Source organism: Oncorhynchus nerka, linkage group LG27, assembly GCF_034236695.1.
Source record: "Oncorhynchus nerka isolate Pitt River linkage group LG27, Oner_Uvic_2.0, whole genome shotgun sequence".
NCBI classification, from domain to species: Eukaryota; Metazoa; Chordata; class Actinopteri; order Salmoniformes; family Salmonidae; genus Oncorhynchus; species Oncorhynchus nerka.
The window spans coordinates 55,181,748-55,198,087 of record NC_088422.1 but is presented as its reverse complement, the minus strand read 5'-3'; the positions used below and the strand labels follow the sequence as shown (position 1 = coordinate 55,198,087).

At 43.8% G+C, this 16,340-nt stretch overlaps 1 protein-coding gene across 1 annotated transcript in view; it reads right to left on the bottom strand.

Annotated features, from left to right (window-relative positions):
* Positions 1–16,340, bottom strand: part of mapk8ip1b (mitogen-activated protein kinase 8 interacting protein 1b) — a 95,865-nt gene that overhangs the window by 25,367 nt on the left and 54,158 nt on the right. The window contains exons 4-5 of the mRNA XM_065011152.1: positions 4,742–4,823; positions 2,371–3,477 (exon numbers count right to left, since the gene is read on the bottom strand). Of these exons, the coding sequence (XP_064867224.1) occupies positions 2,371–3,477; positions 4,742–4,823 (1,189 nt within the window). The remainder of the gene's footprint in view (positions 1–2,370; positions 3,478–4,741; positions 4,824–16,340) is intronic.

Sequence of the window (16,340 nt, the reverse complement as noted above, 5' to 3'; positions counted from 1 at the left end):
TTGCACCAGATCTTATTTAGGGGTTTATAGCAACGGGGGTGAATACATATGCATGTGCCACTTTTCTGTTATTTACATTTTTTTGAAACAAGTCTTTTTTTCATTTCACTTCACCAATTTGGACTATTTTGTGTATGTCCATTACATGAAATCCAAATAAAAATACATTTAAATTACAGGTTTTAATGCAACAAAATAGGAAAAAAGCCAAGGGGATGAATACTTTTGCAAGGCACTGTATATAGACTTGAAATCACTGGCCACTTTTATAAATCGAACACTGGTCACTTTAATAATGTTTACACATCTTGCATTACTCATTTCATATGTATATACTATATTCTATTCTACTGCATCTTAGTCTATGCTGCTCTGAAATTGCTCGTCCATATGTTTATATATTCTTAATTCCATTCCTTTACTTAGATTTGTGTGAATTGGGAATATGTTGTGAAATTGTTAGATATTACTTGTTAGATATTACTGCACTGTCGGAGCTAGAAACAAGAACTTCACTACACTATAACATCTGCTAAACACATGTATGTGACAATACATTTGATTTGATTTGATAGCACACTTCCTTTTATCAAGGGTGAAAAAGTAGGCTGGGCCTCTGACGTCGAATAGGTCGAAACATTACATGCTGTTCATTTATCAAGCTCCTTCGCAAAAACTCCAGCATTCCTGAAATTATTACTAACCTAAAGAAGTACGAGATACCATACCCGGTCACAGCTAGCTTCTGTCCTCCTCTGGGTACATTGACTTCAACACACAACCAAGGAGGCTCATGGTTCTCACCACCTTCCATAGGCTTACACCATAATTATGACAACTTCCGGAGGACGCCCAGGACATCCTCCAACCTATCAGAGCTCTTGCAGCATGCACTGACATGTTGTCCACCCAATCGAAGGAACAGATAATTAATCTAGTACTGATAGCATAAACTACAGCTAGCTAGCACTGCAGTGCATAAAATGTGGTGAGTAGTTGACTCAAAGAGAGAAAAATACAATAGTTTAACAGTTTTGAGAGAAAGAGAGCTAGCTATATTTCGTAATATATATTTTTTCACTTTCACTTACTTAGCTAGAGTGTAACGTAGCTAGCTAGTTTAGCCTACTCAAACACCCGGCTCAAACAGAGACGGATGCTATGTTAGAAAGCTGGCTATAGCTATCCAACACTGGAACTATTACAAGTCAAAGTAAGCTTCTGGTTTTATTAATTTATTGCCACTGGGGCCTGCCGGTGTAACTGCTGATGATTGTACACTGTACTGCATGATTGTAGTGGGTTTACTACACATTAGTTCTAGTAGCTATGTTGTCTATGATGCGACAACGTTATAGGCTGTGTGAAGCAGTTAGCGGTCATGATATAAAGGTTTGGCTTGGAAAAGTTTTGTTGCCTGGTCACAGACAGCTGATGTGTTGTGCACTGAAGTCCACACACTTAGGGAAAAGGTGAGAGGAGGAGAGAGAGTAGATAGATGCGAGGAATTATATGCTGTATACAACGAGCCGTTTGTATGTGGCTACTATGAAATTGAACTATGTTTGAGTGCGATTAGGGGTGTATTCATTGTGCAGATTCTGTTGAATAATGTTTCTTAAACAGAAACAAACAGAACAAAACGGGGAAAAACATACCAGAATTTGTCCAATAGAAACTGTTGTTTGCCACTGTTGGACTAATGATTACACCCTAGATCAGCTAGGTAAAGGCAAGAGTGTGCAAGGCGGTATTGAAGTGTCAGTGTCTGTCACCTTGATTACTAAAAATTATATCGACCTGTGCACCCACATGGTAAACTTTCATTCATAGGCTAGGTTGTAGCAACTTCATAATGGGTACAGGCAAAATTCAAGTACAGTATGATGTAGTAGCCTAAACCTATCGATGTTACATTGAGCTGGGTCACTGGAATATGAATGGCAGTCATCCAATATGCTATGTCCAATAGAAATAAGGCCATGTTCATGAAAAACTGTATCATCCTCCTTCATCTTAAACTGTACCGACCGCCACTGATTGAGACACAAAAAGTATCTCTAGTTTAAACTGGATTTTCATGGGGATTTGTTTTATTATGTTACTTAGATTGATGCACGGGTGAGTCAATAGACTAAGGATTAAAATGTTGTAACTTTTAATGGCGTCATCGGACAGAACTTTTGAACTTTATATTTGTTTCTACAAAACTTAGAAATGCTCCGTTTTCACATATGTTGACACTGGTATTGTGCTGGAGATAATGAATATGATGTTGAAAAGTGATTGAGTTGCCCTTTAAGCCTAACGTAAGAAACTGCAGTGTCTGAACACAAGATGGTGTCATTGTGGTTCAGTGGTGGTACCTACTAGATGATCGTGACCGTCCGTTCATGAAGATGTTGAGGAACTTCTTAGAGAAGTGCAAGTTCGCCTCCGGGGTGGAGTCCTCTGACAGACAGGCGGGGGCTTCTCTCCTCACCCTTCCCACTCTCACTCTCTCCTCCTCCTCCTCCTCCTCCTCCTCCTCCTCCTCCTCTTTCTCTTCTTCCTCTTCCTCCTTATACTTCTCCCCTATGGCCGACTCATACGGAGACGAGATGCAGTTGTCGTAGACGGTCGCAGAGTTGCTGTCATCGCTGTAACATTGGTAACACTGCCTCAGACTTACCAGTTCGAGCTGCGCGTGCTCGTCCACAACGAGTGTGTACTTCACAGAGTCGTAAGACAGACCACTCGCTTCCGAGCTCATCAAAGTACTCGTGGGGGCACCACAGCCACCACGTCCCAAATACTGCCTGCCTCCCACAACCCTTACCCTCTCATCCTCACCCTCCACCCCAAATGTCTCATCTTGGGCATCTACATACTCCACCCCTGCCCCTGCCCTCACCATCGCCCCTGCTCCTCCTTCCCTCAGGCCGAGGTTCAGGGCTAAGCCTGGGGGTTCCATAGGGGGGGCGGTAGAGGGAGGGGTGAAGAGAGCCTCCACATAGGAGGTGTAGGAGGGAGGGGGCATGTAAACCTCGTCCTCCTCACAAATGGAAGGGTTGGTCCGGTCGGGCAGAGGCTGGTAAGGGGGCGGGCCCTCGTTGTCAGAGCTGATTGACATGCGTCCGTGCTCTGGCTGCTGGGACAGGAATGGGTGGTCCTGCTCGGAACGGTGCACGGGAGTCAGATAGATCTCCTCGGTGGGTTCTAGGCGTACATCTGTGTGATAGCGGATCTTCTCTCTGTGTGTCCCTGGGGGGCCCAAAGGTGCGAGTGTGTAGTTTTGGGGAGGCGGGGGTGCTGGGGGCTTCTCCGGCAGTTTGGAGCGTGTCCCCGCTGTGGAGCTCTCGGTGTGTCCAGAGGTGTGTTTGTATCTGCAGGGAGTGTCAGTGGATGTGCCGCGGTCCTTGGTCTGCGTCCCACCTCCGTGCTGCAGCTTGTCCTCGTCGCTTAGACAGCTGTGCTCATGGGGAGAGATCAGCCCGCCTGGGGGAGGGAGAGAGACAGAGACCCAAGCATTCACAGACAGACATACAATAAGACACAAAGATAGACATATCCACACATGTACACATTAACATAGAAAATACACAAACACATACAAGGGCACATAACATATATCCTAGTGGTTAGAGTGTTGGGCCAGTAACCGAAATGTTGCTAGATCGAATCCCTGAGCTGACATGGTAAAAATCTGTCGTTCAGCCCCTGAGCAAGGCAGTTAACCCACTGTTCCTAGGCCGTCATTGTAAGTAATAATTTTTTCTTAACTTACTTGCCTAGTTAAATGAAAAATAAAACAGATGGAAACTTATGGTGCAGTTCACATACAGTACACACAGACAGTGCAAATACAGATCAACATGCACAGACAAACACACACAATTATCAGAAATGTCTAGTTGGTTAGGTAACACTGGGATTACACTCTTAATCCAGGTTACTCATCATATTCAGTGGGCAGCAAATAGAATGTGATTGACCTAGTACGTCATAATCCACTGTCTAATACATGCTTTGAGAGCAATGTATAAAAATATTTTAATAAATTAAGTTATAATTACAACCATTACTAATGATTGGGGGTGTGAAGCAATGAAGAGAGTCAGATACTGTCATTATAAGGAGACACATGTATCCCGGAGAGCATGTAGTTGGCCAATACAGACAATTGTACCAGGAAGTGCCATTGGAATGGAGAACTATATTTTTCAAGGGATATCTGATCAAGAAAACAGCAATATAAAGAATCAGACCAAATTGGTACTAGTGGACCTAAAGATGACACGGTTATATATTAGAGAGACAGATGTAACTTCAAAAGAACGGTTTATGTGTATGTGCGTCAAGAATAAAAAGTCAACCATTTTCTATTTGATTTTGCTATCCTTTCTGTCCATGCACATTTAGTGACAGCTAGGGTAATAGAAGCTTCATAGTTGTGCAGCACTGGCCATCTTTTTAACATCTGAGTCGGCGGTGCTAGTCGGTAACTCAACACACTCTCTGCTAGTTTTACATATACTGTAGTTCAGAGAGGCCATTCTAATTCATCCACAGACATATTTTGGACAATGTTACAATGGATGAAAGGAAATATGTTTATAGTTCTAGATGCAGTGGTTGATTCTGCAGTCACTGCTTTGTTAAAATCTACTAAATCAGCAAAATCAGCAACCCCCAAAAGATTAAAACTGGTGGTACGAGCCAGCAGTCTCCTGTAAAGTGAAGTGGTGGTGGAACAGCTCACCTGTTTTGAGGGGGGAGGATGAGAGCGAGACCTTCTCCTGCCAGCTGTACTTCTTACCAAATGAGTTGTTGTTTAATGTGTCCTGAGAGGGCAAGATAGAACGGTAAAAAAAAGAGAGATGAAGCGAGAGAGAATGACACGGCAAAAGAGAGGGAATGGAGAGATTGTGAGCGAGAGAGATTTGGATGCACAAAGTCAATGTGCACAATCTCTTTCTCTACCCTGCCACTCTCTCATTCACTGACTCACTCACTTTCACACAGACAAAGCTTTTATTCTGTTGAATGACCAGGGAGTCTTTTGTCTGTGCTCCGTGGTGTGCATTTAAAGGGACCCAATGTCCCTTTTCCAAGCTTGTGAAACACAAGCTGGGGGGCCAACAGCTCCCCTATCTTACATCCAGAACCCCCACTGATTCCCCCCATCTGGTTTGGGGTAGAATATCTCTCTCTCTCTCTCTCAAACATTTAATTTTATGGCTATATGTGCTTATCTCCACTCCCCTCCAACTGGGGGTAGTTAAATAAATAAAAAAAGGCGTTGCCCATTATCCCAGGTGCATTTATACCTGTGTTCTCGGTTTGTCTGTTGCCAGTTAGTCTTGTCTTGTCAAGCCTACCAGCGTGTTTTTTATTACTCCTATTTCCTTGAGTCCCTGTTTTCTAGTTTTCCCGTTATTTGATCAATCTGCCTGCCCTGAGCCTGCCTGCCGCTCTGTACCTTTCGGGCTCTGCCCTGGACTACGGACCCCTGCCTGCCCTTTGCCTGCCCCCTGTTTACATAGTAAACGTCCGTTATTCGAACGGTCTGCATCTGGGTCTTTTCCTGAGCCGTGATAGCTATATACTGAAAGATTATTGGAATCTCTGTGTGTAGCCGGACAGGTAGGATGACTGACAATAGTGAAGGTAAACAGGCGGTCATGGGTCAGGTGACTGAGAGGAATGGAGGAGACTGAGGCAGGAATTTACTGTATAGTATATTTTCCTGGATATTTTGTGTGTGCTGCATAACAAAGGAAACATAATAACATGTACCAAATAAAATTCATATTCACAAAAGTGAAATCATAACAATCATTCTCATGACTAACATAATTAGGTAATTCAGCAATTCAGTTCAATAGGAATTCAATATGAAGCATGATTGAGTCATTTAGGATCATAAGGGTTCATCATAATCATGCAAATAAATTAATCAGGTATCAATTATTCAATCAATTAACCAATTTAGGAAATATTAATTACGTTTCATACTATATACATATCTGGATTAGATGGAGTTGGGGGAGAGAAAGCAGAGAGGTCGGGCGGTGGTGATTTCCTCGTTTTAATGAATTGAGATCTCACCCAATAGATATGAGAGTTTATCAAAATTTGATTTGTTTTCAAATTCTTTGTAACGTCTGTTTAATCTGAGGGAAATATGTGTCTAATATAGTCAAACATTTAGCAGGTTAGGAAGTGCAGCTCAGTTTCCACCTCATTTTGTGGATAGTGTGCACATACCTGTCTTCTCCTTTTTTTGATAATTCTTTCCAATGTGTCAAGTAATTATCTTTTAGTTTTCATATGAATTAGTTGAGTCTACATGTAATTGTGTTTCTGTCCTGGGGATCTGTGGGGTCTGTTTGTGTTTGTGAACAGAATCCCAGGACCAGCTTCCTTAGGGGACTCTTCTCCAAGTTCATCTCTCTGTAGGTAATGCATGTACAGAAGAATTAGTCCAATTACCGCTAATTATCAAAATCCAGAAAAGAGCCGTGAACAGGCATACCTACTCCGCCATGACCTCCGGATGAGGTCCTTGGTGTCCTACACCGCCTCGACGCCACTCGAGAGGTTTCACCTCCAACTAGTGGAGGGCCTCCTACCACGAGTCGTCTCAGCAAGCCAGCCCCCCAACCTACCCAGCAGTCCGCCCAGGGAGACAATGCCCTGCTGTCCCTCCCGGACAAGTATGATGGGACTCCGGGACTCCATCCAAATGCCGTGGCTTCCTACTCCAGTACTCCCTCTATTTCGGCCATCAGACGGGAGCCCCCACCACGAGAGGTCCAAGGTTGCCACAGTCATTTCCCTGCTGACCAGGCAGGCGTTAGAGTGGGCTACAGCCATCTGGGAGAGAGGCGAGAAAGAGCTGGGTTCCTACGAGAGGTTCATGGCTATGTTCAGGGCAGTCTTCGACAATCCACCGGAGGTCAGAGAGGGAGGTGAGCAACTATTCCAACTCCAACAGGGAGCCCAGACTGCTACTGAGTACACCCTCACCTTCCAGTCCGTGGCAGCCTCCAGTGGATGGAATGAACCAGTGCTCTGCACCCTATTTTGTATAGAGGACTACACGAGGAGGTCCAAACTGCCAGGAGTGGCACCAGCTTCAGCTGTGTCCGATGCTTCCCAACCCAGGGTCCACTGGGGCAGAGGGCCAAACCCTTCCTAGATTCCATGTCAGTTGAGAGTCCTGTAAGTGCCCTCCAGCCCATAATTTGGTCCTCCTGTATCGTTGGCCCCATGTTTTGGGATGTAGATGTGAACATCTGCCAGGGAACAGAAAAGGGAAAGGGAACCCGCACCTGATACATGCTCTCCTGAGCGCATCTATGTCCCCACGGGTGGTAAGAGACCTGGGCACACACATCCCTCGCCGCTGGACATCCAGCTTTCACCTGTACCATTCAATTCATCTCTGCAAAGTACATGGCGCAGGTCATCGCCCACTTTTTCAACTCCTACTCTGTATATGCCCAAACCAAATCTCCTGGCATGCTTCAGCAGGAAAACTCATCCTTGGTCCCTTTTGTCCATAGATTTCTTACTGATCTCCTTCCGTCTGGATGGTTTCACCATGGTTGTTGTGGACAACCGTTTTATCCTCTCTGGTCTCCTTACCACCCTCCAGGTCGCTGAGGCACTGTTCCAGCAGGTCTTCTGGTACTATGGCCTTCCGGAGGACTTGATCTCTGACCATGGTCATCAATTCTCGTTGCGGGTATGGAGAGGCTTCACGGAGAAGCTGGGGGCCATGGCCAGCCTCACATCCAGGTACTGGCCTCAGTCCAACGGGCAGGAGGAGAGGACCAACCAGGAGCTGGGGAGGTTCCTAAGAAGTCACTGCCAGGACAGGCAGGGGGAGTGTGCCCAGTTCCTTCCCTGGGTGGAGTATGCCCAGAACTCACTTTGTCACTCCTCCACTGGGCTGACTCCCTTCCAGTACATCCTGGGATATCAGCGGCCTGTTAGTTTTTCTTTAAGAAGCCCACCTGTTCTCCACTCATTACCTGTATTAACTGCACCTGTTTGAACTTGTTACCTGTATAAAAGACACCTGTCCACACACTCAATCAAACAGATTCCAACCTCTCCACAATGGCCAAGACCAGAGAGCTGTGTAAGGACATCAGGGCTAAAATTGTAGACCTGCACAAGGCTGGGATGGGCTACAGGACAATAGGCAAGCAGCTTGGTGAGAAGGCAACAACTGTTGGCACAATTATTAGAAAATGGAAGAAGTTCAAGATGACGGTCAATCACCTTCGGTCTGGGGCTCCATGCAAGATCTCACCCCGTGGGGCATCAATGATCATGAGGAAGGTGAGGGATCAGCACAGAACTACATGGCAGGACCTGGTCAACGACCTGAAGAGAGCTGGGACCACAGTCTCAAAGAAAACCATTAGTAACACACTACGCCGCCATGGATTACAATCCTGCAGCGCACACAAGGTACCCCTGCTCAAGCCAGCGCATGTCCAGGCCCGTCTAAAGTTTGCCAATGACCACCTGGATGATCCAGACGGGGAATGGGAGGAGGTCATGTGGTCTGATGAGACAAAAATTTAGCTTTTTGGTCTAAACTCCACTCGCCGTGTTTGGAGGAAGAAGAAGGATGAGTACAACCCCAAGAACACCATCCCACCCGTGAAGCATGGAGGTGGAAACATCATTCTTTGGGGATGCTTTTCTGCAAAGGGGACAGGACGACTGCACCATATTGAGGGGAGGATGGATGGGGCCATGTATCGCGAGATCTTGGCCAACAACCTCCATCCCTCAGTAAGAGCAATGAAAATGGGTCGTGGCTGGGTCTTCCAGCATGACAACGACCCGAAACACAGCCAGGGCAAGTAAGGAGTGGCTCCGTAAGGAGCATCTCAAGGTCCTGGAGTGGCCTAGCCAGTCTCCAGACCTGAACCCAATAGAAAATGTTTGGAGGGAGCTGAAAGTCCGTATTTCCCTGCGACAGCCCCGAAACCTGAAGGATCTGGAGAAGGTCTGTAATGGAGGAGTGGGCCAAAATCTGCTGCAGTGTGTGCAAACCAGGTCAAGAACTACAGGAAACGTATGATCTCTGTAATTGCAAACAAAGGTTTCTGTACCAAATATTAAGTTCTGCTTTTCTGATGGATCAAATACTTATGTCATGCAATTAAATGCAAATTAATCACTTAAAAATCATACAATGTGATTTTCTGAATTTTTGGAGTTAATATCCAGTTTGTCTACGAACACATAATTTATATGTTGGATTCATATCTCCATCACCAAAAATATAAGTATAAGTTTCTAGTTATGACTTATAAAGTATTGATACATTTCATTTGCTCTGTTAAGCCTACCCTTTGGAATGACTTTGACAGCAACAGTGAATCTTTCTAGTTATTAACGAGATGTTTCATAATCTCCATTAGCTATCGCATAAAAAATGCATACAACAAAATCTCTCAATACATTTCATATTAGTCCAACATTTTTCTGACATTTGGCATGTAGTTCTTGTGCATGAAAGAAGTGGATACAATTTTCAAGGACCTACCAGAACTACGAGGGAGAGATAAACACTATGATTAGGGAGAAATCAAACATACAACCCCTGGGTGTCACCGTATTCCCACAGATCAATAGTACTTGATGGATATTATCTGTGCCCCAGAACTAATGCTACAGGCGAAACCAAGATGAAGTTTCATACAGGAAATGCCCCAGATTCTGAAGGCGCTGTGTTCCAATGTCTCCTTATATGGCTGTGAATGCACCAGGAATGAGCCTGCCCTTTCTGTCGTTTCCCAAGGTGTCTGCAGCATTGTGACGTGTTTGTAGGCATATCATTGGAAGATTGACCATAAGAGACTACATTTACCTGGTGTCCCGCCCGGTGTCCTGTGTCGAAATTATTGCGTAATCTGTAGGTCCATGCGCGTTCCATTTCTTCAGAAGAGAAAGTCAACTGCCACGAAGGATTTTATTGTCGATAGATATGTGAAAAACACCTTGAGGATTGACTTAATTTTCATTTTTTTTCTTACCCAAACGTGATGAAGAATGATGAAGAAAACGGACCGATTTGTCAACACAAATAATATTTTTTGTAAAAACGGAACATTTGCTATCTAACTGAGAGTCTCCTCATTGAAAACATCTGAAGGCATAAATCCTATGCTAGGCTATCAATACTGTTACACAAATGCTTGTTTAGCTATGGTTCAAAAGCATATTTTGAAAATCTGAGATGACAGTGTTGTTAACAAAAGGCTAAGCTTGAGAGCAAATAGATTAATTTCATTTCATTTGAGATTTTCATGAATAGTTAACGTTGTGTTATGCTAATGAGCTTGCGGATAGATTTACACAATCCTGGATACAGGTTTTTTTCGTAGCTAAACGTGACGCAGAAAACGGACCGATTTGTCAACACAAATAATATTTTTTGTAAAAACGGAACATTTGCTATCTAACTGAGTCTCCTCATTGAAAACATCTGAAGTTCTTCAAAGGTAAATGATTTTATTTGAATCCTTTTCTAGTTTTTGTGAAAATGTTGCCTGCTGAATGCTAACGCTAAATGCTACGCTAAATGCTACGCTAGCAATCAATACTGTTACACAAATGCTTGTTTTGCAATGGTTGAGAAGCATATTTTGAAAATCTGAGATGACAGTGTTGTTAACAAAAGGCTAAGCTTGAGAGCAAATAGATTAATTTCATTTCATTTGCGATTTTCATGAATAGTTAACGTTGCGTTATGGTAATGAGCTTGAGGCTGTAGTCACGATACCGGATCCGGGATGGCTCGACGCAAGAAGTTAAACAAAATTTAAGTTTTCAGCCGATATAAGACACCTGTTCTGTATGTACCGACATTTGTTGTTTCTCTAAAATTTGCGATCTTGACATAAGGTGCTGCATGATTTACACTTTTCACAAAAACAAGTAGTGATGAAGTCGATCTCTCTTCCACTTTGAGCCATAAGAGATTGACATGCATATCATTAATGTTAGCTCCCCATGTACTTTTAAGGGCCAGCCGTGCTGCCCTGTTCTGAGCCGATTGTAATTTTTCTTTGTGGCCCTGACCACACTACTGAACTACTATCCAGGTGCGACAAAACTAGGGCCTGTTGGACCTGCCTTGTTGATAGTGTTGTTATTAAGAAGGCAGAGAAGTGCTTTATTATGGACAGACTTCGCCCCATCTTAGCTACTCTTGTATCAATATGTTTACAGTGACATGAATTTCCACAACTTGCTCAATTTCCAATTTAATCATTACAATGTTTAGTTGAGGGTTTAGTGAATGATTTGTCCTAAATGCAATACATTTTGAAATATTTAGGACTAACTTATTCCTGGCCTCCCATTCTGAAACTAACTGCAGCCCTTTGTTAAGGTTTTCGACTCTGTCAATCACCATATTCTTATCGGCAGACTCAGTAGCCTCGGTTTTTCTAATGACTGCCTTGCCTGGTTCACCAACTACTTTGCAGACAGAGTTCAGTGTGTCAAATCGGAGGGCATGTTGTCCGGTCCTCTGGCCGTCTCTATGGGGGTGCCACAGGGTTCAATTCTCGGGCCGACTCTTTTCTCCGTATATATCAATGATGTTGCTCTTGCTGCGGGCGATTCCCTGATCCACCTCTACGCAGACGACACCATTCTGTATACTTCCGGCCCTTCCTTAGACACTGTGCTATCTAACCTCCAAACGAGCTTCAATGCCATACAACTCTCCTTCTGTGGCCTCCAACTGGTCTTAAACGTTAGTAAAACCAAATGCATGCTTTTCAACCGTTCGCTGCCTGCACCCGCACGCCCGACTAGCACCCTGGATGGTTCCGACCTAGAATATGTGGACATCATAAGTATCTAGGTGTCTGGCTAGACTGTAAACCCTCCTTCCAGACTCATATCAAACATCTGCAATCTAAAATCAAATCTAGAGTCGGCGTTCTATTCCGCAACAAAGCCTCCTTCACTCACACCGCCAAACATACCCTAGTAAAACTGACTATCCTACCGATCCTCGACTTCGGCGATGTCATCTACAAAATAGCTTCCAATACTCTACTCAGCAAACTGGATGCAGTTTATCACAAAGCCATCCGTTTTGTTACTAAAGCACCCTATACCACCCACCACTGCGACCTGTATGCTCTAGTCGGCTGGCCCTCGCTACATATTCATCACCAGACCCACTGGCTCCACGTCATCTACAAGTCCATGCTAGGTAAAGCTCCGCCTTATCTCAGTTCACTGGTCACGATGGCAACACCCACCCTTAGCACGCGCTCCAGCAGGTGTATCTCACTGATCATCCCTAAAGCCAACACCTCATTTGGCCGCCTTTCATTCCAGTTCTCTGCTGCCTGTGACTGGAACGAATTGCAAAAATCGCTGAAGTTGGAGACTTTTATCTCCCTCACCAACTTCAAACATCTGCTATCTGAGCAGCTAACCGATCGCTGCAGCTGTACATAGTCTATCGGTAAATAGCCCACCCAATTTTACCTACCTCATCCCCATACTGTTTATATTTATTTACTTTTCTGCTCTTTTGCACACCAGTATCTCTACCTGTACATGACCATCTGATCATTTATAACTCCAGTGTTAATCTGAAAAATTTTAATTATTCGCCTACCTCATGCCTTTTGCACACAATGTATATAGACTCTTTTTTTTCTACTGTGTTATTGACTTGTTAATTGTTTACTCCATGTGTAACTCTGTGTTGTCTGTTCACACTGCTATGCTTTATCTTGGCCAGGTCGCAGTTGTAAATGAGAAATTGTTCTCAACTAGCCTACCTGGTTAAATAAAGGTGAAATACATTTTTTTTTTAATTAAAAAATTTAGGATAGGGGACGCTCGCGTCCCACTTGGCCAAAAAACACGGAAATGCAGCGCGGCAAATTCAAATAAATGTATATAAAAATCTAACTTTCATTAAATCACACATTTAAGATACTCAATTAAAGCTACACTCGTTGTGAATCCAGGCAAAAAGGCCGGTTTTTAAAAAGGCTTTTCGGCGAAAGCATAAGAAGCTATTATCTGATGATAGCACAATAGTAAACAAAGAGGGTAGCATATTTCAACCCTGCAGGCGCTACACAAAACACAGAACTAAAATATAAAACATGCCCAAATTGAAGACGGGTCTATCTGTTTTCAATAGAGGATGAGAGGAAACTAACGCTACTTTTCATGTCTTGGCCAACTCTCAACAGTGTTACTCAGTTCCTAGATGGCATACTTCTTCATTGCACAAATGAATAACTTCAACCAAATTCCAAAGACTGGTGACATCCAGTGGAAGCGGTAGGAACTGAAAACAGGTTGCTAACTAATATCATTTGCCAATGAGAAATCACTGAACAGACAGAGACAAAAAAAAATTAGTCCTAGGGGTTTTGCCTGCTACATAAGTTATGTTATACTCACAGACATGATTCAAACAGTTTTAGAAACTTCAGAGTGTTTTCTTATCCAAATCTACTAATGATATGCATTTCTTATATTCTTGGCATGAGTAGCAGGAAGTTGAAATTGGGCACGCTATTTATCCAAAAGTGAAAATGCTGCCCAAAATACCTTAAGAAGTTAAGTGTTGCAGTCATTTCAGTCGCTGTAGTAGCTGACGTGTATAGTGTTGAGTCATCTGCATACATAGACACACTGGCTTTACCCAAAGCCAATGGCATGTTGGAGGTAAAGATTTTTTTTAAGTAAGAGGCCTAAGTCTTTATCCACAATGTAGCAGGGGGTGTAAAGGAATAACACACACATTACTGTAAAATAGCATTGTATCTTGTCATACAATTTTGTACAAAAGTTTACTAAGGGTTGGTAATAGGCTGATTGGTCGGCTATTTGAGCCAGTAAAGGGGGCTTTACTATTCGTGGGTAGCGGAATAACTTCTGCTTCCTTCTAGGCCTGAGGGCACACACTTTCAAATATGCTTAAATTTAAAGGTATGTCAAATAGGAGTGGCAATACTGTCTGCTTTTTCTTATCAGGTTGTCAGACCCTGGTGGCTGGTCATTGTTGATAAACAACAACAACAAAAAATCACCTCTTCCACACTCACTTTACGGAATTCAAAATTACAATGCTTGTCTATCATAATTTGGTAAAATCAAATCAAATTGGTCACATACACATGGTTTGCAGATGTTAATGCGAGTGCCGTGAAATGATTGTGCTTCTAGTTCTGACCATGCAGTAAAATCTAACAAGTAATCTAACAAATTCACAACAACTACCTTATACACATAAATGTAAAGGGATGAATAAGAATATGTACATATAAATATATGGATGAGCGATGGTCGTCCGGCATTGACGAGATGCAGTAGATGGTAAAGAATACAGTATATACATATGAGATGAGTAATGTAGGATATGTAAACATTATCAAAGTGGTGATGCGCTGTGCAGACCGCACTACCCTCTGGAGAGCCTTGCGGTTGAGGGCGGTGCAATTGCCATACCAGGCGGTGATACAGCCCGACAGAATGCTCTCAATTGTGCATCTGTAAAAGTTTGTGAGTGCTTTAGGTGACAATCCAAATTTCTTCAGCCTACTGAGGTTGAAGAGGCACTGTTGTGCCTTCTTCACCACTGTCTGTGTGGGTTGACCATTTCAGTTTGTCTGTGATGTGTACACTGAGGAACTTAAAACTTTCCACCTTTGGGTGCTCCCTCTGCTGTTTCCTGAAGTCCACAATCATCTCCTTTGTTTTGTTGACATTGAGTGAGAGCTTATTATCCTGACACCACACTCCGAGGGACCTCACCTTCTTCCTGTAGGCCGTCTCGTCGTTGTTGGTAATCAGGCCTACCACTGTAGTGTCGTCTGCAAACTTGATGATTGAGTTGGAGGCGTGCATGACCATGCAGTCATGGCTGAACAGGGAGTACAGGAGAGGGCTAAGAATGCGCCCTTGTGGGGCCCCTGTGTTGAGGATCAGCGGGGTGGAGATGCTGTTTCCTACCTTCACCACCTGGAGGTGGCCCGTCAGAAAGTCCAGGACCCAGTTGCACAGGTTGGGGTTGAGCCCCAGGGTCTCGAGCTTAATGACGAGTTTGGAGGGTACTATGGTGTTAAATGTTGAGCTATAGTCAATGAACAGCATTCTTACATAGGTATTCCTCTTGTCCAGATCAGATAGGGCAGTGCGCAGGCGATTGCAATGTCAGTGGACCTATTGGGACGGTAAGCAAATTGGAGTGGGTCTATGGTATCAGGCAGGGTGGTGGTGATATGATCCTTGACTAGTCTCTCAAAGAACTTCATGATGACAGAAGTGAGTGTAACGCGGCGATAGTCATTTAGTTCAGTTACCTTAGCTTTCTTGGGAACAGGAACAATGGTGGCATCTTGAAGCATGTGGGGACAACAGATGGATAGGGATAAGGCTTGAATATGTCCGTAAACACACCAGTGAGCTGGTCTGCGCATGCTCTGAGGACGCGGAGGGATGCCGTCTGGGCCGGCAGCCTTACGAGGGTTAACACATTTAAATGTTTTACTCACATTGGCCACGGAGAAGGAGAGCCCTCAGGCTTTGGTAGCGGGCCATGTCAGTGGCACTGTATTGTCCTCAAATCGAGTAAAGAAGTTGTTTAATTTGTCTGGGAGCAAGACGTCGATGTCCGCGATAGGGCTGGTTTTCTTTTTGTAATCCGTGATTGACAGTAGACCCTGACACATACGTCTCATGTTTGAGCCGTGTTTGAGCCGTTGAACTCTACTACATCTATACTGATGCTTTGCTTGTTTGATTGCCTTGCGGAGCGAATAGCTGAACTGTTTGTATTTGGTCATGTTTCCAATCGCCTTGCCATGATTAAAAGCAGTGGTTGGAGCTTTCATTTTTGCGCGAATGCTGCCATCAATCTACAGTTTCTGGTTAGGAAAGTTTTTAATAGTCACAGTGGGTACGACATCTCCAATGCACTTTCTAATAAACTCTCTCACTGAGTCAGCATATACATCAATGTTATTGTCTGAGGCTATCCGGAACATATCCTAGTCCACGTGATCGAAGCAATCTTGAAGCGTGGAATCCGATTGGTCAGACAAATTGAGTTGTGGTCAGATATGCCAAAGGCAGAGCGGGGGAGGGCTTTGTATACATCGCGGAAGTTAGAGTAGCAATGATCCAGAATGCTTCCAGCTCGTGTCGCGCATTCAATATGCTGATAGAATTTAGTAGGTCTTGTTCTCAGTTTAGCTTTGTTAAAATCCCCAGCTACAATAAATGCAGCCTCAGGATGTATGGTATCCAGTTTACATAGAGTCCAGTGAAGTTCTTTC